The following is a 22,486-nucleotide window of genomic DNA, read 5'->3' on the forward strand; positions in this document are numbered from 1 at the left end:
GCCCCTCTGGGGGGCAGGGTCGCTCTGTTGCGACCAGAGCCACTCTAGCGCCTGGGGCAGAGGCCAAGGAGCCATCCCCAGCGCCCGGGCCATCTTTGCTCCAATGGAGTCTTGGCTGCGGGAGGGGAAGAGAGAGACAGAGAGGAAGGAGAGGGGGAGGGGTGGAGAAGCAGATGGGCGCTTCTCCTATGTGCCCTGGCCGGGAATCGAACCCAGGACTTCTGCACGCCAGGCCAATGCTCTACCACTGAGCCAACCGGCCAGGGTGGCAACACAGTCTTTAATTATTTTATCCCCCCAACCCACCCCCATAACAGTACTCAGACAAAGCTTTCCTCAATGTGTTGAGCTTGACTAATATTTAGAAAGAAAGCAGAGGAGGGGCTTGTAATGTAGGAAAACATCTTTAATTGTAACAGCAGGCATCAGCATCCCTTCTTTTTTTTCTTTCTTTAATTTATTTTAAAGAGAAGAAGGGAGAAAGGAGGAGAAAGACAGGAACATCAGTTCCTGTATTTGCTCTGACCAGGGATCGAAATGGCAACCCCTCTGCTTCTGGACTATGCTTCAACCAACTGAGCAATCCAGGCAGGGCATGTGTGTGTGTGTGTGTATATATATATATATATACACATATACATATAAATTTTTTTTAATTTATTTATTCATTTTAGAGAGGAGAGAGAGTTAGAATGAGAGAGAGAGACAGAGAAAGGGGGGAGGAGCAGGAAGCATCAACTCCCATATGTGCCTTGACCAGGCAAGCCCAGGGTTTTGAACCGGTGACCTCAGTGTTCCAGGTCAACGCTTTATCCACTGTGCCACCACAGGTCAGGCTAAAAAATTTTTTTGAGAGAGAGACAGGCAGGAAGGGAGAGAGATGAGAAGCATCAACTCATAGTCGTAGCACCTAAGTTGTTCATTGATTGCTTTCTCATATGTGCCTAGATGGGGGGAGGCGAGAGGGGGCTCCAACTGAGCCAATGACCGATTGCTCAAGCCAGAGACCTTGGTTTCAAGCCAGCGACCATGGGGTCATGTCTATGTTCAAGCTGGTGACCCTGCAATCAAGCCAGATGTGCCCCTCGCTCAAGACAGCAACCTCGGGGTTTCACATCTGGGTCCTCAGCATTCGAGCCCAATGCTCTATCCACTGCACCACTCCCTGGTCACTCAGGTATCATCATTCTTTTTTTTTTTTTTTGTATTTTTCTGAAGTTGGAAACGGGGAGGCAGTCAGACTCCTACATGCGCCCAACCGGGATCCACCTGGCATGCCCACCAGGGGGCGATGCTCTGCCCATCTGGGGCGTTGCTCTGTTGTAACCAGAGCCATTCTAGCACCTGAGGCAGAGGCCACAGAGCCACCCCCAGCGCCTGGGCCACTTTTGCTCCAATGGAGCCCTGGCTGTGGGAGGGGAAGAGAGAGACAGAGAGGAAGGAGAGGGAGAGGGGTGGAGAAGCAGATGGGTGCTTCTTTTGTGTGCCCTGGCTGGGAATCGTACCTGGGAATCCTGCACGCCAGGCCGACACTCTACCACTGAGCCAACCGGCCAGGGCCAGTATCATCAGTCTTAAAATGTCTTTCCTGTACTGCATTGTGGGAGAATTTCAATGGCCCTTGCACCTCCTATTTTCAGTATCTAATCACTCATTTCTCTTTCCATTTTTTCTCTTTTGTTTTCCTCACTTTTTTTTATTTGTTTTTTTTTTTTTTTTTTTTTTTTTTTTTTTTTTTTTACAGAGACAGAGAGTGAGTCAGAGAGAGGGATAGACAGGGACAGACAGACAGGAACGGAGAGAGATGAGAAGCATCAATCATTAGTTTTTTATTGCGATGTCTTAGTTGTTCATTGATTGCTTTCTCATATGTGCCTTGACCACAGGCCTTCAGCAAACCGAGTAACCCCTTGCTGGAGCCAGGGACTTTGGGTTCAAGCTGGTGGGCTTTTGCTCTAACCAGATGAGTCCGCGCTCAAGCTGGCGACCTCGGGGTCTTGAACCTGGGTTTTCTGCATCCCAGTCCGATGCTCTATCCACTGCGCCACCGCCTGGTCAGGCTTCCTCACTTTTTAAAAAATTGATTTTTAGCCTGACCTGTGGTGGCGCAGTGGATAAAGTGTCGACCTGGAAATGCTGAGGTTGCCGGTTCAAAACCCTGGGCTTGCCTGGTCAAGGCACATATGGGAGTTGATGCTTCCAGCTCCTCCCCCCTTCTCTCTCTCTGTCTCTCCTCTCTCTCTCTCTTACCCCCCTTCTCTCTGTCTCTCCTCTCTCTCTCTGTCTCTCCCTCTCCTCTCTAAAAAAAAAAAAAAAAAAAAAAATGAAAAAAAAAATGAAAAAATTGATTTTTAGATAGAGGGGAGAGAGAGAAAGAGGGGCGAGAAGTGGGAAGTTTTCCCCACTTTTCTTTTTTTTTTTACAGGGACAGAGAAAGAGTCAGAGAGAGGGATAGACAGGGACAGACAGACAGGAACAGAGAGAGATGAGAAGCATCAATCATCAGTTTTTCGTTGCGACACCTTCGTTGTTCATTGATTGCTCTCTCATATGTGCCTTGACCGTGGGCCTTTAGCAGACCAAGTAACTACCCTTGCTCGAGCCAGCGACCTTGGGTCCAAGCTGGTGAGCTTTGTTCAAACCAGATGAGCATGCGCTCAAGCTAGCAACCTCGGGGTCTCAAACCTGGGTCCTCCGGATCTCAGTCCAACACTCTATCCACTGTGCTAGCGCCTGGTCAGGCCCCACTTAAGAGCTTTTTTTTTTTTCTCCTTATATCATGATGGAAAGCAGTATACATAGTGACATTTCATTGCCTGGGTTCCCCCTGCCCATGAGATCTTACCCTTCACCAAGTGAAAAGATGCTTCTCTTCCCTAGAAGTAAATTTGGTTCTTCCCACCCCGATTTCTTTGTATAAGGAGAGCCTGACCTGTAGTGGTACAGTGGATTAAACACCGACCTGGAATGCTGAGGTTCCCTGGTTGGAAACCCTGGGCTTGCCGGGTCAAGGAACATAAGAGAAGCAATTACTACAAATTGATGCTTCTCAATCCTCAGCCCCCTTCTCTCTCTCACCTCTCTCTATAATCACTAAATAAAATCTTAAAAAATAAAAGAGAAAGGTATGTGAAATCTTAGCCCAGAGTTTGGAACATTCGTTTCCTTTCTCAAAGATGTAAAAAGCACAGTGCTAAGCACTATGAAGACTACAAAGATTAATAGACTTTATCGAACTAACTATAAACAAAGCAAAAGATAATCTAATAGTAGATTATCTAATCTACTGTTGAAACGCCTACAAAATCGCCTTTGTGTTTACGTATCAGGTCCGTGACCCTAGACTGGCCAAAGAGTTTGCCAGACGACTTTGCACCACGGGGCTGGCTATCTCTGAATCTTTTCAAACACACACTCCAGTGCCCTTTCTCACCACAGGTGTGAAACTACATCTCCCGACAGGCCACGTTGTCCCCTTGCTTTCCTCCCTCTCCCGATCCCGAGCCATGGCAACCGCGTGACGTGGGGGTATTGGGAACTGCAGGAGCAGCGGTCGCGGCTTCAGTTCTAGCTCACTCAGCCACCCGGGAGGAAGCGAGGCGAGAGGAGCCGCAGCCCCGCGCAACCCTAGCGCTCCCTGAACCCACCCCGCGGCCGCTTTCTGCCGCTCTTTCCCTGGAGGGAGGAGGACGCAGCAGGTGTCAGAGCGGAGAGTCAGGGAGGGTCGCGCGCATGGCCTCGGCGGGCGCGCGGCGGCTCCCAGTGCGGACGCGCGTGGCGGTCCAGCGCTGCTGCGGCCTCCCGCTCCGCCCGGGCGCGCGCCCGGCCCCGCCCCCGGGCTCTTCGCGACCGCTGCGACCAATGAGGTGAGAGGGAGGCCAGGGCAGCGGGTCGGGAGGAAAGGGGGTCGCTCCGGACCCAAAGTTCCGCTGTGAAGGACTGAGACCCAGGGATACTAGCGCGGCCGGGGTTGGAGCAGTCATACCCGTGGTGCAGTGTACAACTTTCGAGAACACTTTTGCCAGCTATTCGCGAAGGGAAGTCCCCGGGGTTCCCAACCCGTTCTTGACCCTCGCACATGCCGGGGCATAACGGGCTTGACATCCCCGCGGCCTAGGATGCTTCCTAGCTTTTAGCGGTAGCAGAGCCTGCAAAGGCAATTGGCAGTTCGCACGCACCCTTGCTTTCTCTCGTGTCCTCCTGCGGCACTGTCCTCGGTCGCCCTCGACCTTTCGCACTCGTGACTGCCTGGCCAGGGATCCTGGCGGGTTGAAGCAGGTGCTGGGGGGAAAGCTTGTCTGGACGACCTTCCTCTGGGATGCGGCCCTCTTCCCCTTAACCTGGCAATAGTTGAACAGAAAAGAAACCTGACTTTGTGTCTCCTTTCCTTTCTGACTTAGGTTGCTGATTTCCTACAGCTTCCTCTTGCCCCGGGCTGCCCAAGTCTTGGCGTCTGAGGCTGCTTTACCTCCCAGGCGTTCCTTTATGGGCTTTGCTGCTCCCTTCACCAACAAGAGAAAAGCTTACTCCGAGCGTAGGATCATGGGGTGAGCATTCTCTTGTGTCCAGTATCCCTCACATTCCCTTCCCTTCCAAACAAATGACCATGTCTAGGGTAGAATGTAATGGTAGCAAGAATGGGCAGGGTTCATCCCTGGCTAGCTCTCCAGGCTTTATCACTTATCTTTACCCTCCCCTGCAAGCCTTCCAACCTAAGTTCCCCTTTCTTGGTTGCCCTGCATGTGCACTAGATGAAACATACCCAGAATTGGATAGTATCATAAAACGACAGGGTGTTATTTCTGTGCTGACCTAAGTATGTATTCTGAGCACAATATAAAATAGCTAACACTTATTGAACACTTGCTACTGATAGCACTTAGGCTGCTCAGGTGTTTTACATAGATTTTCTCATTTGATCTAAAACAACAACAACTATAAATCAGGTACTGTTATTACCTCTGATTTGCAGATGAGAAAAGGGAGACAAGGGTAATGTGCCCAGGGCTACATTAGAAAGTTGTAGAGCTGGGATCTAAGTCCTTGTATGATTGACAACCTCTGTTCTTCCTAGATGAGCCCTCTTAAGATAAAAAGAGATCCTAAATGCAAAAGCATTTTGTAAACTGTGAAAACATTAACATTATGATAATTTGACCATTTGTTTTTGGAAAGTCATTCATTCAGGCTTATTTGGGATCTCTAGTTCCTGAGTGTGCATGGTTAGAGGGCCAAGGTGGGTGGGTGGGGCGTGCACTCAGGGCAAGGAGGAGCTTGAACCAGCTGGGAGTTCCTTGGCCTCTCTGATTCCTGCCCCTAGGTACTCAATGCAGGAGATGTTCGAAGTGGTATCCAATGTCCAGGAGTACTGTGAGTTTGTGCCCTGGTGTAAGAAGTCTTTGGTGGTATCCAGCCGCAAAGGTCACCTGAAGGCTCAGTTGGAGGTTGGCTTTCCACCTGTCGTGGAACGTTATACCTCTGCTGTTTCCATGGTCAAACCTCATATGGTCAAGGTGAGGCCTTTCTGGGACAGATTAATCAGGCAGTTTTTTCTGTGTTCTCTAGCATTTTTACATTTAAGGGCTACTTTGGCCTCCTTTGTAATGATTTTATGTCCATGTGTCAAATACTTCCCTAATAAAATATTAGAAGGAAAAGAACTTTCAATCCTTTCTTATAGCCTTCTATACCTTTTGACTTTATTTCATTGTATGTTTAACTACCTGACTGCCCTATTCTAGGCTGTTTGCACCGATGGCAAGCTCTTCAACCACTTAGAGACCATTTGGCGATTCAGCCCCGGTATTCCAGCCTACCCCCGAACTTGCACTGTGGACTTTTCGGTGAGTCAGGAGCCTATAACACAAGCTACAATGGGTGTGGGGCAGAGCTGAGATACTGTGACAGCTATTCTTTATGTATAGCTAGCACTTAGTTAGCACTTTCCAAATCAATACTTTCCACAGGTTTGCCTTTTATAAAACTTGAACATTATGCTCAGTCCTAAGTTAGGGCTTTTGAGGGGCTCTAAGGAATTGGAGGGGGAGGGGAAGAAAAGGCACTGAATAGTATCCTTGGATTTAGCCAAGGTCTATCCAACATGATCTTGAGTTTCTGTCTCTTACCCATTCCCAGATTTCCTTTGAATTTCGTTCTCTGCTGCACTCCCAGCTGGCCACCATGTTTTTTGATGAGGTTGTCAAACAGAATGTCGCTGCCTTCGAGCGCCGGGCAGGCAACAAGTTTGGTCCAGAAACAGCCATCCCCCGTGAACTGATGTTCCATGAAGTGCACCAGACTTGAGGCCAGATAGTTTCTTAGCTTCTCCTCTCCTTCCACCCAATTCTCTATTTCATTTGGCTCCTGCTCCAATCTAAGAGAAGAGTCTGTGTTCACAATACTGTTTTCTCTCAATTTTCCAGAAATTGGGCTCTTAAGTTGGCTAGAAATGCTGGAGGAAAGAAAAGGCAGGGAGGTATCCAAAGGACACATGCTTAGGAAATGGTCAGGCTCATCTTTAGAGCCCTATATATACATGATACCTGCAGCCTTCTCACACTGAGTTATAAGTAGGACAATATGGTTATCTCTGAGCCCTGTGTCAAGGTACCTTAGTTTGACCAGGGAAATTAACAACTTTTTTTTTTTTTTAATATATTGATTTTAGAGGGAGGGGGAAAGAAGCAGCTATTTGTTGTTCCATTTATTTATTCATTCATTGGTTTTTAAATTTTATTTATTGATTTTAGAGAAAGGAGATAAAAAGGGGGGAGGATGGAAAGCATCAACTTGTAGTAGTTCTTTTTTTTTTTTTTTAGGACACAGGCGAGACAGACAGACACAGAACAGACAGGGAGAGAGATAAGCATCAGCTTGTTGCCGCACCTTAGTTGTTCATTGATTGCCTTCTCATCTGTGCCTTGACCAGGGGGCTACAGCTGAGCTAGCGACCTTGGGCTCAAGCCAGCAACCATGGGGTCATGTCTATGATCCCATGCTCAAGCTAGTGACCCTGCTGGTAAGCCCATACTCAAGCCAGATGAGATGGAGCTCAAGGCGACCTTGGGGTTTCTAGCCTGGGTGTTCAGTGTCCCAGGTCCATGCTCTATCTACTGTGTCACTGCCTGGTCAGGCAGTAGTTGCTTCTGGTATGTACCTTGACTGGCAAAGCCCAGGGTTTCAAACTAGTGACCTCAGCATTCCAGGTTGATGCTTTATCCACTGTGCCACCACAGGTCAGGCTCATTGATTCTTGTTATATGCCCTAACCAAGAATCCAACCTGCAACCTTAGTGTTTCGGGATGATGCTCTAAGCTACCCAGCCAGGGAAAATTTTTTCTTAAAAGATTAAATAAATGGAGTTTTGTGTTTTGGGGTTTTTTTTGGACACAGAGGAACTGAATGGTCAATTAGCTTTGCTTGCCGGAAATGCCAGAGATCTGGCCACAGCTTGAAACCCACATGACCTCACTTTAAGAGTATTTCCATGCTAGTGGAGAGCCTGGGGCTTTCTAATCATCCTCACTGGGCAAGGAGAAAAAAAAGCACTGAACAGAGTTGTACTCTTGGGTTGTACCTTATTCTTCCACTTGGCCTGAGTTTTTATAAAATTTTAATAAATTGTGATAGTGTGAATTTGGCTTTTTTATATTGTTTCTTGGGAGAATAATATAGATACAGCAGAGAAAAAACTTATGGCTTTCTTCCTAGGGAAGTGAAGGTGCAAGAAGGCCTCTTGAACACAGTGTCCCTGCTAACTATAGTACTATATTCTACAAGCCAGGACTCACTCCCTTGCCTATTAATAGACTTTTTCAGAAGGTCAGCTGTAGCAGGAGTCTCAGAAAGAATAATCTGGTCTCAGACCTCCTATATAACTGATGCCCTCAGGACCACCTCTTATTTTATGGGCCTTCTTTTTTTGTTTTTTTGGGGGTTTTTTCTGAAGCAGGAAACGGGGAGAGACAGTCAGACAGACTCCTGCATGCGCCCGACTGGGATCCACCCGACACGCCCACCAGGGGCGATGCTCTGCCAGAGCCACTCTAGTGCCTGGGGCAGAGGCCAAGGAGCCATCCCCAGCGCCCGGGCCATCTTCGCTCCAATGGAGCCTTGGCTGCGGGAGGGGAAGAGAGAGACAGAGAGGAAGGAGGGGGGGTGGAGAAGCAAATGGGCGCTTCTCCTGTGTGCCCTGGCCGGGAATCGAACCCTGGTCCCCCGCACGCCAGGCCGATGCTCTACCGCTCAACCAACCGGCCAGGGCCTTTATGGGCCTTCTTAAGGGAGGTTATAAAGAAAAACAGGCATTCTATTAAATACCAGAGCACTCCAGTTGTTCCCTCATCCTGAGCTAGCCATCCTACCCCTATTTATCCCTGGTATATTTTGTTCTTTTCACACAGTGGGCTGGACCAGTTTCCTTGGATTAATCACATCAGCAGTTGTGAGGTCTCAGCTATAGTCCTTCAGTGCTCCTACCTTACAAAATCAGAAAGGGTGGGGACTAAAAGTCAAGGACTACTAACCTTGAGCAAAGACAAAAAGTCTCTTTTGGAATTCTTACAGGGAGCTTGTCTTTCAATTAGGGTAAAAAAGGCCAAACTTAACTAAAATTAAACAGATATACATAACTTATATCCCATTAAGTCCAGGATCTTGCCAGCCAGATTCCTTACCTCATAATAAATTCCTCCAGGCCTTATTTAATAATAGGCTCAAGCACTGTTAATAAAAACATTTATTTTGCATTTTATACAGAACAATCTGAAGTCTGCATCATAACTTGACAAGTTACCCAGGAGTTTATAGACAGTGTGTCCATCTCAACAGCGTGGTTCTGGTGATGAGGGACCCACACAAACAGGCAGGAGTCGTGAGGGAGGAAAGGGGCACAGCAGGAGTGTATTTCAATCCTTTCTTAAAGAAAAGGCAGTAGAGCATTCTGAGTCACTGAAACCTGTGCTTCTAAAACAAACACTGTACTATGAGCTCTTTAGGGATGGGGCAGGCACTATAAGGACCTTGATAAATATAAGGATATTTTCTTGTGGACAAGGATGAGGAGGGAGGTTTACTATTTTTAATACCCTCAGCCCTAGGACTCGATATTCAAAGGAGACCATGTCCAAACTTAAATAATTTTCCTGCTCAGAGGAAGGTGCTAGTATATCCCTGGGACCAGACCATGAAGATGTTATGCCGGTCATTCCCAAGTCTCTATTCTATGGCCCACAACATACTAAAATAAATGCAAAAAAAGGACCAGAGGGTAATGGTGAAAAAGCTTAGTTTATGTTAAGCACTGATAAAGCCAAATTACTGGGAAAGACCGCATATCAAACTGCTTTATACAACCCCCAGTGAAAGAGGTCTCCAGTAGGAACCAAGAGGGGAAGGGCCAGAGCATCCTCAACTTGAGGGATAGCACGTATAGAAAACCTGAAAGTAGTAGTATAGTAGTGGGGAACAGAACATTCCCACATTTTAATTTTTACGGGATAATTTTAAAAAGAGAAATAATCAAACACTGTGCCATCAATAACAAATGCCATGGCCTTTCTGGTCACCTGGTAGCATTAAAAAAAATGTTCAAAGCATGTCCAGCTAATCAATAGGTCTTGCTAGGAAGTGTGTGCACATAGGAGAGGAAAACGGCTTGGTACAGCTGACAATCCAGCACGATTCCTATGAAACAGAAGGGGCAGAGTCCTCATTTGCTAGCCTGTACAGGGCTGGGCAGGGTAGAACCAAAAGCTCTGAAGTGACTGCAAATTCTCTGCTATCAGCTTTGACCCAGGGAAAGAGGAGCCAAGTTCTCACTCTGGAGATGGTGGTGAGTGGGGGGAGGGGCCAGATCTAGCCCACACCACATGCATTAGTCCTGGTCATCCTACTGTTGGTGTGCAACTCATACCAGGCAGGGGAAAGGAGCTGGTTAGGAAAAAAGGGGTCACTCTTCATCATTTAAAGGCTTAATTTATATTTAACCTCAAGCTTATTATCAGTGCCTCAGATGCAATTTAATCTTGTCTTTAAAAGCCCCCTGAAACAGAACCAAAGTATACTTTTTTAAAGCTCCCTCACTTCTGGTAGTTAGTATCCTCAAGTCTTCAGTTTTATCCTGACTTAGAGTCCACAAACTTCATCAGACCATCCGTGCTCATGGACTTGGGCCTCTCTAGAGGAAAGCCTAGGGCTCGGCTCCAGATGAGCTGTGCCAGTACACCCAATGCTCGTGATACCCCAAAAAGGACTGTGTAGTAATTCATCTCCGTCATGCCATAGTACTGTAAGGTAAAAGAGAAAAATGTTTTTGTTAAAGGCTCAGAGGTAGTGGCATATACAAATCCAAGGTTATTGAAACCTTAATCCCATCCACCTTAAACAGAAATGACACTGGGGAAAAAAAATGACACTGGGAAAAGTATAGCAATTGGGTTTCTGGGAAAAAAAAAAGGCACCCCTTTCCTCTTGCCTGCACTTCTCCAACTATAGGCAACTTTATCAAAAAGGTAAGGAAAGAGAAGAGTCCCTAATCTGACCAGGGAGCTGCTTTTGTGCATGGCACAGAACAGCAGTGTTTGGTACAAAGTAAAGAGAAGGGAAGGGAGGACTCACCTGGAGCAGCACCCCACTGTGAGCATCTACATTGGGCCAAGGATTCTTGGCCTTGCCCTGCTCTAAGAGGACATTGGGCACAATCTTGTACAGCTGAGCGACCAGCTTAAACATGGGGTCCTGAGGCAGGTGTTTCAGAGCAAACTCTCGCTGACATGTATATCGTGGATCTGTCTTCCTTAGTACTGCATGGCCATAGCCTGGGACAACCTATAAAGAGTGAGGGGGGAAAGCCAGTTGTATTCTCAGTCAGAAATTCTGTCTCTTCTAAATTCTTGAGGGTAGACAAATGGAGGAGGGGAAGCTCCTCTAATTTAGGGACCTCTTCTCATTCTTTTCTCTTTAATTCTTCCAAATTGCAGAACCTGGATCTTGGCTTCTTTCCTATTGCTAAGCATCTCTCTCTGCTTACCCGTCCTGAGTTGAGTGTGTTCCATATGTAGTCTCGTAACTTCTCATCTGATACATCTTTGCCAACTTCCTTTTGTAGTTGTGTCAGCCAAACAAGCACTTCCTGTGGGTAACGTGTGGGGAATAAAAGAGTGTCAATACATATGCCAAGGAGAATACTAAGATCAGAAAAACAAAAGCATGGGAGTAAAAAAGCCATGGAGCAGTAAAAGAACGGCCTTACCTGATTTGCCAGTCCGTGCAGAGGCCCTGCCAGCCCGTTCATGGCTGCTGCAAAAGACAGATAAGGGTCTGAAAGGGCACTGCCCACCAAGTGGCTGGTATGGGCACTTACATTGCCACCTTCATGGTCACTGTGGGGAAACAAAAAACAAGAATCAAGACCAAGAGAAAGAGGAGCAAACACGGGCAGATATTGTTCTCGTCACACACTAGCCTGGTTATGGGCCCACACCAGCCTATAGCCAGTCAGTTATTCATAAGGTCTTGTAAGAGATGTCCCAGTCTCATTACCAGCCTTTGCTCACTAATCTGGGGCTGGAGAGGCTACTGGTTGATGATGCCTGTATGCCAAGCTCCCTGACTCTCACTCCAGCTTCATAAACAATGGCCAGAAGAGGGAGCCCCTAGAAAGCTAAAGGAAAACCTAATGTGGGCAGCTGAAGCCTTTCCCAGCTAGAAGCACTAACTTGTTCTTGGTGTGGTTATAACTTCCCTATACCCCTTGACCTTTACTAGATCCCTTACTTATCTTGTATCATCCCTTATGTCATTTTCCATTGCCTTGCTGTCTACCACTTGTTCCCAGAAGATGAGACAGTTAAGGAGGTTTTCTTAAAATTTCCCACCAATCCAAACTATGGGTGCTGGGTCTAGCTCACCTGTGGATGGTGAGGTACAAGCGCATGAGCTCAGTAAACTGAGCATCGGTATAGCCTAACATGTTGGTGAAATTGTGGGACCAGTCCAGCTTAGAGTCAATGGCCCCAATACTGCTGCCCTCCCGGTACAGATTTCGGTAGATCTTTGCGGCAACACAAGGTAGTTTTGCGATCAGATCCATACAGTCTTCGTAAATCAACTAAAGGGGATAAAAGGAAAATTGAGGGAAAAAATAATAATCAACAAATAATTAGGCAGGGATGCTACTGTCCTCCATGGACCAGGCTATTTGGGTTGATGGTTATACACTGAATGCTTTCCTATGGAGCATAACAACAAAAACCATTTAACTAAACTATTATGACCCAGGCACTGCACTAGATGATTTATTTATATTATCCCAGGTACAGTAAAACATTATTCCCAATGTTTACAATTCTACAAAGTATACAATGACCTCCATTTTACAGATCAGGGAAATGAAGCTCAGAGCATTTAGTTAAATCCAAAGTCAGATTGTAAACCCTTAAGTGTTTAATCATGATCTTTCCTGCAACGTGATTTTTTGCTCAATGAATGTGGTAAGGCACTAGGTTTTTTTTTTTATTTAACTTTTTTTAGATTTTATTTGACTTTTAGAGAGAGGAGAATGAAAGAGAGGAAAAGAGAGAAAGAGGGAGGAGAAACAGAATTCATCAACTCATAGTAGTTGCTTCCTGTATGTGCCTTGACCAGGCAAGCCTGGGGGGTTTTGAACTGGTGACCTCAGTGTTCCAGGTCAACGCTTCATCCACTGCACCACTACAGATCAGGCACTAGGTTTTAAAATTAATTTATTTTGTTTTGTTTTTTTGTATTTTTCCGAAGCTGGAAATGGGGAGGCAGTCAGACAGACTCCCGCATGCGCCTGACCGAGATCCACCTGGCATGCCCACCAGGTGGTGCCGCTCCGTTGCAACCGGAGCCATTCTAGCACCTGAGGTAGAGGCCATGGAGCCATCCTCAGCACCTGGGCCAACTTTGCTCCAATGGAGCCTTGGCTGCAGGAGGGGAAGAGACAGACAGAGAGGAAGGAGAGGGGGAGGGGTGGAGAAGCAGATGGGTGCTTCTCCTGTGTGCCCTGGCCGGGAATCGAACCCGGGACTCCTGCACGCCAGGCCGATGCTCTACCACTGAGCCAACCGGCCAGGGCCAAAATTAATTTATTTTATCCTTTAATTAATTTGCTTTTTTAGACAGAGAGAAAAGCGGAAGAGGGGGAGAGAGACATCGATTTATTGTTCCATTTATTTATGCATTCACTGGGTGATTCTTGTACATGCCCTGAAGGATTGAATGGGCAACCTCTGTGCTTCAGGATGATGCTCTAAGTAACAGAACTATCCGGCCAGGGAAATTTTTTTTTTAAGCAAGCCTATTTGATAATTTTGTTGTGTTCATTTACTATTTATTTACTGAGAGAGACAGATGAGAAGCATCAACTCATAGTTGTGGCACATTAGTTGTTCACTGATTGCTTCTCATATGTGTCTTGACCAGCGGGCTCCAATTGAGCCTTCGACCTTGGACTTCAAGCCAGCAACCATAGGGTCATGTCTACAATCCCATACTCAAACTGGTGACCTCATGCTCAAGCCAGATGTGCCTGCACTCAAGCCGGTGACCTTGGGGTTTCGAACCTGGGTCCTCAGTGTCCCAGGCCAACACTCTATCCACTGTGCCACCATCTGGTCAGGCTTAACTCATTGATTTTTTCAGAGAGAGAAAAACATCAATTTGTTCCGCTTATTTATGCATTAATTGGTTGACTCTTGTATGTGTACTGACCAGGGGATTGAACCCACAACCTGGGCGTAAAAGACAAAGCTCTAACTTACCTGACCTGTGATGGTGCAATGGATGAAGCATTGACCTAGAATAATGAGGTTGCTGGTTTAAACCCTGGGTTTGCCAGGTCAAGGCACATATAAGAAACCCCATTCTGTGCCCCTCCCCTTTCTCTCCATCCTCTCTCTAAAGTCAATAAATAAAATCTAAAAAAAAAAAAAGACAAGACAAGGCTCTATCTAATCAACTGAGCTACTGGCCAGCGCACTTGCTCAACTTTTATCTTCTCTCTCTCTTTTTTTTTTTTTTTTTTGTATTTTTCTGAAGCTGGAAATGGGGAGAGACAGTCAGATAGACTCCCGCATGCAACCGACCGGGATCCACCCGGCACGCCCACCAGGGGCGATGCTCTGCCCCTCCGGGGGGTCGCTCTGCCGTGACCAGAGCCACTCTAGCGCCTGGGGCAGAGGCCAAGGAGCCATCCCCAGCGCCCGGGCCATCTTTGCTCCAATGGAGCCTTGGCTGCGGGAGGGGAAGAGAGAGACAGAGAGGAAGGAGGGGTGTGGGGGTGGAGAAGCAAATGGGCGCTTCTCCTTATGTGCCCTGGCCGGGAATCGAACCCGGGTCCCCCGCATGCCAGGCCGACGCTCTACCGCTGAGCCAACCGGGCAGGGCCAACTTTTATCTTCTCAAAGGGATTTCTTTCTTCTTTCTTAAGTGAGAAGCAAGGAGGCAGAGAGTCAGACTCCCACATGTGCCCGAACTGGATGCACCCAGCAAGCCCCCTATGGGGCCACTGCTCCACTACTCAGCAACTGAGCTATTTTAGCACATGAGGTGAAGTCATGGAACTATCCTCAGTGCCCGGGGCCAACTTGCTCCAACTGAGCCATGGCTGCAGGACCGGAAGAGAGAGAGAGAAAGGAGAGGGGAAGGGGTAGAGAAGTAGATAATCACTTCTCTTGTGTCCTGACCAGGAACTGAACCCAGGACATCCACAACCGGGAAGATGCTCTGTCACTGAACCAACCTAGCCAGAGCTCAAAAGGATTTTAAGTTCCTTTAGGGAAGAAACAGGGTTTTAGTCTTGATTTTTAAAGACTTTTAAAGATTCGCCCTGACCTGTAGTGGTGCAATAGATAAAGCATTGACCTGGAGTGCTGAGGATGCCAGTGTGAAACCCTGTTCAAGACACATATGAGAATCAACTACTATAAGTTGATGCTTCCTGCCCCCCCCCCCCCCCCAATAATAATAGCCTGACCTGTGGCGCAGTGGATAGGGCATTGACCTGGAATGCTGAGGTTGCCAGTTTAAGACCCCAGGCTTGTCTGGTCAAGGCATATATAAGAAGCAACTGTGAATTGATGGTCCCCGCCCGTCCCTCCCTCCTGGCTTTTTCTCTCTCTCCTCTCTAAAATTAATAAAATCTTTTAAAAATAACTTTTAAAGGTTCTGCTTTTGCCTGGCCTGTGGTGGTACAGTGGATAGAGCATTGCCCTAGAACACTGAGGTTGCTGGTTTGAAACCCTGGGCTTGCCTGGTCAAGGAACATACAACAAGCCAACTAAAATAAAGTAACTATGAGTTAATACCTCTTGTTCTTTCCCCTCTACTCTTTCTGTAAAATCAATAAGTAAAATCTTAAAAAATAATTATTTCATCCACAGTTCCTTATACTTAAAAAGCATGGAATAGCCTGACCAGGTGGTGGCACAGTGGACGGAGCGTTGAACTGGGATGCGGAGGACCAGGGTTCAAGACCCCGAGGTTGCCAGCTTGAGCACGGACTCATCTGGTTTGAGAAAAGCTCACCAGCTTGGACCCAAGGTCGCTGGCTCGAGCAAGGGGTTACTCAGTCTGCTGAAGGCCCGCGGTCAAGGCACATATGAGAAATCAATCAATGAACAACTAAGGAAACGCAATGAAGAATTGATGTTTCTCATCTCTCTCCCTTCCTGTCTGTCCCTTTACTCTGACTCTGTCTCTCCCACCAAAAAAAAAAAAAAAAAAAGCATGGAATAAATATTTGCTGGTTGATATTATATAGTGCTAGCCTATGAAAATAACTGGGTTAAAAGCTCTTACAAGAAGTGATTGCTTGCCTGACCTGTGGTGGCACAGTGGATAAAGCATTAACCTGGAATGCGGGGTCACTGGTTCAAAACCCTGGGCTTGTCCAGTCAAGGCACATATGGGAGTTGATGCTTCCTGCTGCTCTCCCCCTTCTCTCTCTCTCTCTCTCCCTCCCCTCTCTATAATGAATAAATAAAATCTTAAAAAAAAAAAAAAAAAAACCCACACAAAAAAAACCCAAGGTTCACCAGCTTGAGCCCAAGGTCTTTGGCTTGAGCAAGGGGTCACTCGGTCTGCTGTAGCCCCCCAATCAAGGCACATATGAGAAAGCAATCAATGAACTAAGGAGCTACAACAAAGAAGATGCTTCTCATCTCTCTCTCTTCCTGCCTGTCTGTCCCTCTCTGTCTCTCTCTGTCTCTCTCTGTCTCTCTCTGTCTCTCTCTCACACACACACACACACACACACACACACACACACACACACGATGAAGTTTCGGTCACTCTGGTGGAACTAAGAGCAAAATTTCTTCTATTTTTTTTTTTTTTACAAAGACAGAGTTCGAGATAGGGATAGATAGGGGCAGACAGACAGGAATGAAGAGAGATGAGAAGCATCAATTATCATTTTTTCGTTAAGGCTTAAGAGCAAAATTTGTAATAACTAGCTTAAATGAGTTAATCTCTATGAAGTCATCTATACTCATATACTCAGTTAATTTTGTCAATGCCACCAGAATTCAGTGAGAATACTACCAAAATAAAAGCTACTTCAAGCAAGAAATACTTAGAAACACTTTGCAAGTTCTCAGATTACTTACATGATAATCATACTATTAACTATACCTCCTTGCAGATTTACATCCCCCAATGAAATAGATCATTTCCAGAAGCTTGCATCAAAAACAGACAGCTCTCGCCTGACCAGGCGGTGGCACAGTGGATAGAGCGTCAGACTGGGATGCGGAGGACCCAGGTTTGAGACCCCAAGGTCTCCAGCTTGAGCACAGGCTCATCTGGTTTGAGAAAAGCTCACCAGCTTGGACCCAAGGTCGCTGGCTCGAGCAAGGGGTTACTCGGTCTGCTGTAGCCCCACGGTCAAGGCACATATGAGAAAGCAATCAATGAACAACTAAGGTGTCACAACGAAAAACTGATGATTCTCAACTCTCTCCGTTCCTGTCTGTCCCTGTCTATCCCTCTCTCTGACTCTGTAAAAAATAAAATAAAATAATTTTTAAAAAAAGGCAGCTCTCAGAGACCTGGATTCATTGGCAGAATGCCAAGAACAAACCGCTGGCAAACTGGTATCTGTGAAGTATACACTAACTTTCAAAATCATCTGGAAAGTATGAATGGCCACATCATAAATAAACCACAACAAGGAGATTGTTGTACCAGTGAGAATGAAGTATATAAAGCAACAGATATCAGACTAGGTATGACAGTGTGGGATCCTTACCTTGCTTTTTTATGGTGGTCAATGCTATATACAGTTAAGAAAAGTTAAAAAAAAAAAGTCGGGCAGAGAAGTATTGCACATCAATTTTTTTTTTTTTTTTCATTTTTCTGAAGCTGGAAACAGGGAGAGACAGTCAGACAGACTCCCGCATGCGCCCGACCGGGATCCACCCGGCACGCCCACCATGGGGCGAGCTCTGCCCACCAGGGGGCAATGCTCTGCCCATCCGGGGCGTCGCCATGTTGGGACCAGAGCCACTCTAGTGCCTGAGGCAGAGGCCACAGAGCCATCCCCAGCGACCGGGCCATCTTTGCTCCAATGGAGCCTTGGCTGCAGGAGGGGAAGAGAGAGACAGAGAGGAAGGAGAGGGGGAGGGGTGGAGAAGCAGATGGGCGCTTCTGCTGTGTGCCCTGGCCGGGAATCGAACCCGGGTCCTCCGCACGCTAGGCCGACGCTCTATCAATTTTTTTTTTTAAATTGAGAAATGGGGAGGCAGACGTAGACTCCCACATAGGCCCTGACTGGGATCTACTCTGCTAGCCCCTACCAGGCAATATTTTGCCTGGCTGGGCTGCCACTTCATTGCTTAGCAACCAAGCTATTTTAGTGCCTGAGGCCGAGGTCATAGAGCCATCCTCAGCACTCAGGGCCAACTTTGCTCAAAGCAGTTGAGCCATGGCTGCAGGAGAGGACGAAAGAGAGAGGAGGGGGAATGGGTAGAAAAGCAGATGGTCACTTCCTCTGTGTGCCCTGACGATAACTGAACCTGGGACTTCCACACACTGGGCTGACACTCCACTGCTGAGCCAAGTGGCCAAGGCCACATTAATTATTTAATAAAGCCTTGGGGGGGGGAAAGACATTAAAACACGCCACCATCTGGTGCAGTGAACAGAGAGTCGAACTGGGATGTGGAGGACCCAGGTTCAAAACCCCGAGGTTGCCAGCTTGAGCGTGGGCTCACTGGCTTGAGTGTGGGGTCACTTGCTCTGCTGTAGCCCCCCTCCCCTCCATCAAGGTACATATGAAAAAGCAATTAATGAACTAAGGAGCCTCAATGAGAAATTGATGCTTCTCATCTCTCTCCCTGTCTGTCTGTCCCTATCTGTCCCCCTCTCTGACTCTGTATGAAAAATAAAAATAAAACACGCCACCATCACAACAGTCTGGAGTAAAGGCAACAAACTGATAACTGTCACTGTGAGCCACTATCTCTATTGCTAGTAAATCTGGATCAAGTATTTAGTTCTCAATAATTTTATTTTTTAAGCACGAGAGAGATAGAGAGAGAGAGAGACAGACACAGGCAGGCAGGGAGAGAGATGAGAAGCATCAACTTGTTGCGGCACCTTAGTTGTTAGTTGATTGCTTTCTCATATGTGCCTTGACTGGGGGGCTGCAGCTGAGCCAGTGACCCCTTGCTCAAGTCTATGATCCCATGCTCAAGCCAGCAACCCTGCACTCAAGCTGGATGAGCCTGGGTTTCAGACCCGGGTCCTCAACGTCCCAGGCCAATGCTCTATCCACTGCACCATTGCCTGGTTAGGCAATTATCAGTAATTATTAAGAAGACACAGAAGCCCTGGCTGGATAGCGTGGTTGGTTGGTTAGAGCTTCATCCTAAAAAGCAGAGGCTGGCCCTGGCCGGTTGACTCAGCGGTAGAGCGTTGGCCTGGCGTGCGGGGGACCTGGGTTCGATTCCCGGCCAGGGCACATAGGAGAAGTGCCCATTTGCGTCTCTACCCCCCCCCTCCTTCCTCTCTGTCTCTCTCTTCCCCTCCCGCAGTCAAGGCTCCATTGGAGCAAAAGATGGCCCGGGTGCTGGGGATGGCTCCTTGGCTTCTGCCCCAGGCGCTAGAGTGGCTCTGGTCGCGGCAGAGCGACACCCCGGAGGGGCAGAGCATCGCCCCCTGGTGGGCAGAGTGTCGCCCCTGGTGGGCATGCCGGGTAGATCCCGGTCGGGTGCATGTGGGAGTCTGTCTGACTCTCCCCGTTTCCAGCTTCAGAAAAATACAAAATAAATAAATAAATAAATAAATAAATAAAAAAAAATAAAAAGCAGAGGTTGATTCAATCCCTGGTCAGGGCACATACAGGAACAGATGTTTCTCTCTCTCTCTCTCTCTCACTTCCTTCCTCTTTATCAATGAATAAATCACACACACTCACACACACACACACACACACACACACAAAGACATAGAAGATAGTACTAACAGTGAAGAGATCCCAGAGTGGAACAAACTTAAATTTGGTTCTTGTATCTACTATTTACTTAGCTGCAAGCTACTTAAATTTCTCTAACCTTCAGTTTTCCCATTCAGTAAAATGGGAATACCAAAATAACAACATCTACCTCACTGAGTTGTTCTAAGGATTAAAGTAGACGATGAACATATTTGGCATGTTTTCAAGTGGTTAGGTGTTAGAATGATTTTGATTATGAACAACTTCAAAACCTACATATATACTGTTTATAGACCTTACAAAAGGTTATGTTATAGCAAAACTTGATCTGTCAGCTACTTCACAAATCTTACTCAACATTTACTTAATGCTACTTTACAATTAAACAGCTAGTTGCATCATAGCAATCCACTAGTCATGAGTGAAGCTAAGCCAAATAGAAAAAGGCTGAACTTTTTAAACTCAAAGTGGTTACACTATCTAAAGTTCTATGAACGGGTGGAAGAAATGTAGTAAGCTTGACCAGGCAGTGATGCAGTGGACAGAGTATTAGCCTGGAATGCTAAGGACCCAGGTTCGAAACCCCGAGGTCACCAGCTTGAATGTGGGATCATACACATGACCCCATGGTCACTGGCTTGAGCAAGGGGTCACTGGCTTGGCTGGAGCCCCCCCCACCCCCCGTTAAGACACATATGAGAAAGCATTAACTGAACTAAGGTGCCACAACTAGGAATTTATGCTTCTCATCTCTCTCCCATCCTAGTTGTCAGTCCCTCTCTCTCTCTCTCTCTCTCTCTCTCTCTCTCAAAAATAAATAAATAAATAAGAGTAGTCAAATCATCCTCTTGAGGTATATATAAATAAACAAGATGTAACTGATGATTCTAGTCAAGATTCAGATCACATATAAATTTAACATAATTTTTTTTTAGGTGAGAGGAGGGGAGATAGTAAGGCAGATTCCTGCATGCACCTCAACTGGGATCCACCCAGCAACCTCATCTGGGGCCAGTGCTCGAGTATCAAGCTATTTTTTTTTTTATAAAATTTTTATTTATTTTTTATTTATTCATTTTAGAGTGGAGAGGGAGAGATAGGGAGAGAGAAAGGGAGAGAGAGAGGGAGAGAGAGAGGGGGAGGGGGAGGGAGAGAGAGAGAGAGAGAGAGAGAGAGAGAGAGAGAGGGAGAGGAGAGACAGAGAGAGAGAAGGGGGGAGGAGCTGGAAGCATCAACTCCCATATGTGCCTTGACCAGGCAAGTCCAGGGTTTCGAACCGGCAACCTCAGCATTTCCAGGTCGACGCTTTATCCACTGCGCCACCACAGGTCAGGCTCAAGCTATTTTTAATGTCTGGAGCTGATGCACTTGGACCAACCAAGCTATCCTTAGCACTCAGGACCATGCTCAAACCAGTCGAGCCACTAGCTGTGGGAGGGAAGAGGGTGAAAAGGGGGAAAGGGAGGAGTGGAGAAGCAAATGGTTCTCCTGTGTGCCTTGACCTGGAATTGAACCCAGGACATCCATACGCCAGACCAACATATATTTTTTTTTAATTTTTTTTCTTTTTCTTTTTTTCAATTTTTTATTTATTCATTTTAGAGAGGAGAGGGAGAGACGGGGGGGGGGGGGAGGAGCTGGAAGCATCAACTCCCATATGTGCCTTGACCAGGCAAGCCCAGGGTTTTGAACTGGCGACCTCAGCATTTCCAGGTCGATGCTTTATCCACAGCGCCACCACAGGTCAGGCCCCAACATAAATTTTTAAACAGAAATAACCAGCTGAATGGTGTCATGTAATTCTTCTTAAATAACTCATGGTTAAAGTAACCAAAACAAAACTGAACTGAAATAGTATGTCTGACCTGAGTCACAAGATGTGGCAGCAAAAGAGTATTAAGCTCCACTAAACTAAAGCACTAAAACTGATTGGTGCTAATTTTTGGTGACTTATTAGACACACATCCTAAGGCTGACAAATACACATCAGTACTGTTTATATTCTCCAGAGATTGGCAAAGTCTTGAAATACATGTTTACCAACAGACAGAGGCAATAGCAAGCGGAGGAGTACATTTTAGCAATTCAACAAACACAGTCTGAAGCAATGTAGCATGTCTGGATGCCTAGAAAATATCTTAAAAAAAAAAAAAGATTTGGGAGGGAGGGGTGGGGGAGAGAGAAAGAAAGAGAGAAAAGAGAGAGGGTGGGAAGCATTCATTTGTTTGTTGCTTCCTGACTGGGTATCAAACTTGCAAACTTGGCATTTCGGGACAACACTCAAACTGGACTAACCAGCTGGGACCACGCCTGGGAAACACCTCACAGGCATCTATTAAAAAGTGTGAAGCAGCTGTTTTCTCCCTTCCCCATGACACTCAAGACAACCATACCGTAAGTAGTAACAGGCACTTCTGGGCAGTCAATTTCTGAAAGATGAGTTTTAAAAGAAAAGAACTTCAGGTTTGTTTTGTTTTTTCTTTTTTCCAAAGAGAGTCAGAGAGGGATAGATAGGGACAGACAGACAGACAGGAATGGAGAGAGATGAGAAGCATCAATCACCAGTTTTTCGTGTGGCACTTAGTTGTTCATTGATTGCTTTCTCATATTTGCCTTGACCGTCAGCCCTCAGCAGACCGAGTAACCCCTTGCTCGAGCCAGTGATCCTGGGTCCAAGCTTGGTGAGCTTTGCTCAAACCAGATGAGCCAACGCTCAAGCTGGCGACCTTGGGGTCTCGAACCTGGGTCTTCCGCATCCCAGTCCGACGCTCTATCCACTGTGCCACCGCCTGGTCAGGCGAACTTCAGGTTTTGATTTAACCTTATGTGTTATGGTAACCAACACAGATAACAATTATTTGAATATCATTTTAAAAAGAAAATTAAAAAAGCAATATATTCAGGTTATACAGTCTTCTGAACTTACTGATGTGTGGCTCTATAAATGCTCTAAGTGTTTGTGAATGTGTATATTCTGCACCATTCCAATACCCTTCTCCTTAATGCCAAACAGACTAGTATCA

At 46.5% G+C, this 22,486-nt stretch overlaps 2 protein-coding genes across 3 annotated transcripts in view; one reads left to right on the forward strand and one right to left on the reverse strand.

Annotated features, from left to right (window-relative positions):
* Positions 1-3,535: 3,535 nt before the first annotated feature.
* COQ10A (coenzyme Q10A) lies at positions 3,536-7,636 on the forward strand. Its single transcript, XM_066369769.1, has 5 exons — positions 3,536-3,866; positions 4,401-4,547; positions 5,321-5,513; positions 5,742-5,843; positions 6,136-7,636. The coding sequence occupies exons 1-5, from the start codon at positions 3,733-3,735 to the stop codon at positions 6,301-6,303; spliced, it is 744 nt and encodes a 247-aa protein (XP_066225866.1). The 5' UTR covers positions 3,536-3,732; the 3' UTR covers positions 6,304-7,636.
* A 1,084-nt stretch (positions 7,637-8,720) lies between these two features.
* Positions 8,721-22,486, reverse strand: part of CS (citrate synthase) — a 43,803-nt gene continuing 30,037 nt past the window's right edge. For both annotated transcript variants that reach the window (XM_066369791.1, XM_066369790.1), the window contains exons 7-11: positions 11,911-12,110; positions 11,253-11,382; positions 11,031-11,132; positions 10,619-10,828; positions 8,721-10,287 (exon numbers count right to left, since the gene is read on the reverse strand). In XM_066369791.1, coding sequence (XP_066225888.1) covers positions 10,117-10,287; positions 10,619-10,828; positions 11,031-11,132; positions 11,253-11,382; positions 11,911-12,110 — 813 coding nt within the window. In that variant the 3' untranslated portion in view covers positions 8,721-10,116. The remainder of the gene's footprint in view (positions 10,288-10,618; positions 10,829-11,030; positions 11,133-11,252; positions 11,383-11,910; positions 12,111-22,486) is intronic.

Source organism: Saccopteryx leptura, chromosome 2 (genome assembly GCF_036850995.1).
Source record: "Saccopteryx leptura isolate mSacLep1 chromosome 2, mSacLep1_pri_phased_curated, whole genome shotgun sequence".
Classification (NCBI taxonomy): Eukaryota; Metazoa; Chordata; class Mammalia; order Chiroptera; family Emballonuridae; genus Saccopteryx; species Saccopteryx leptura.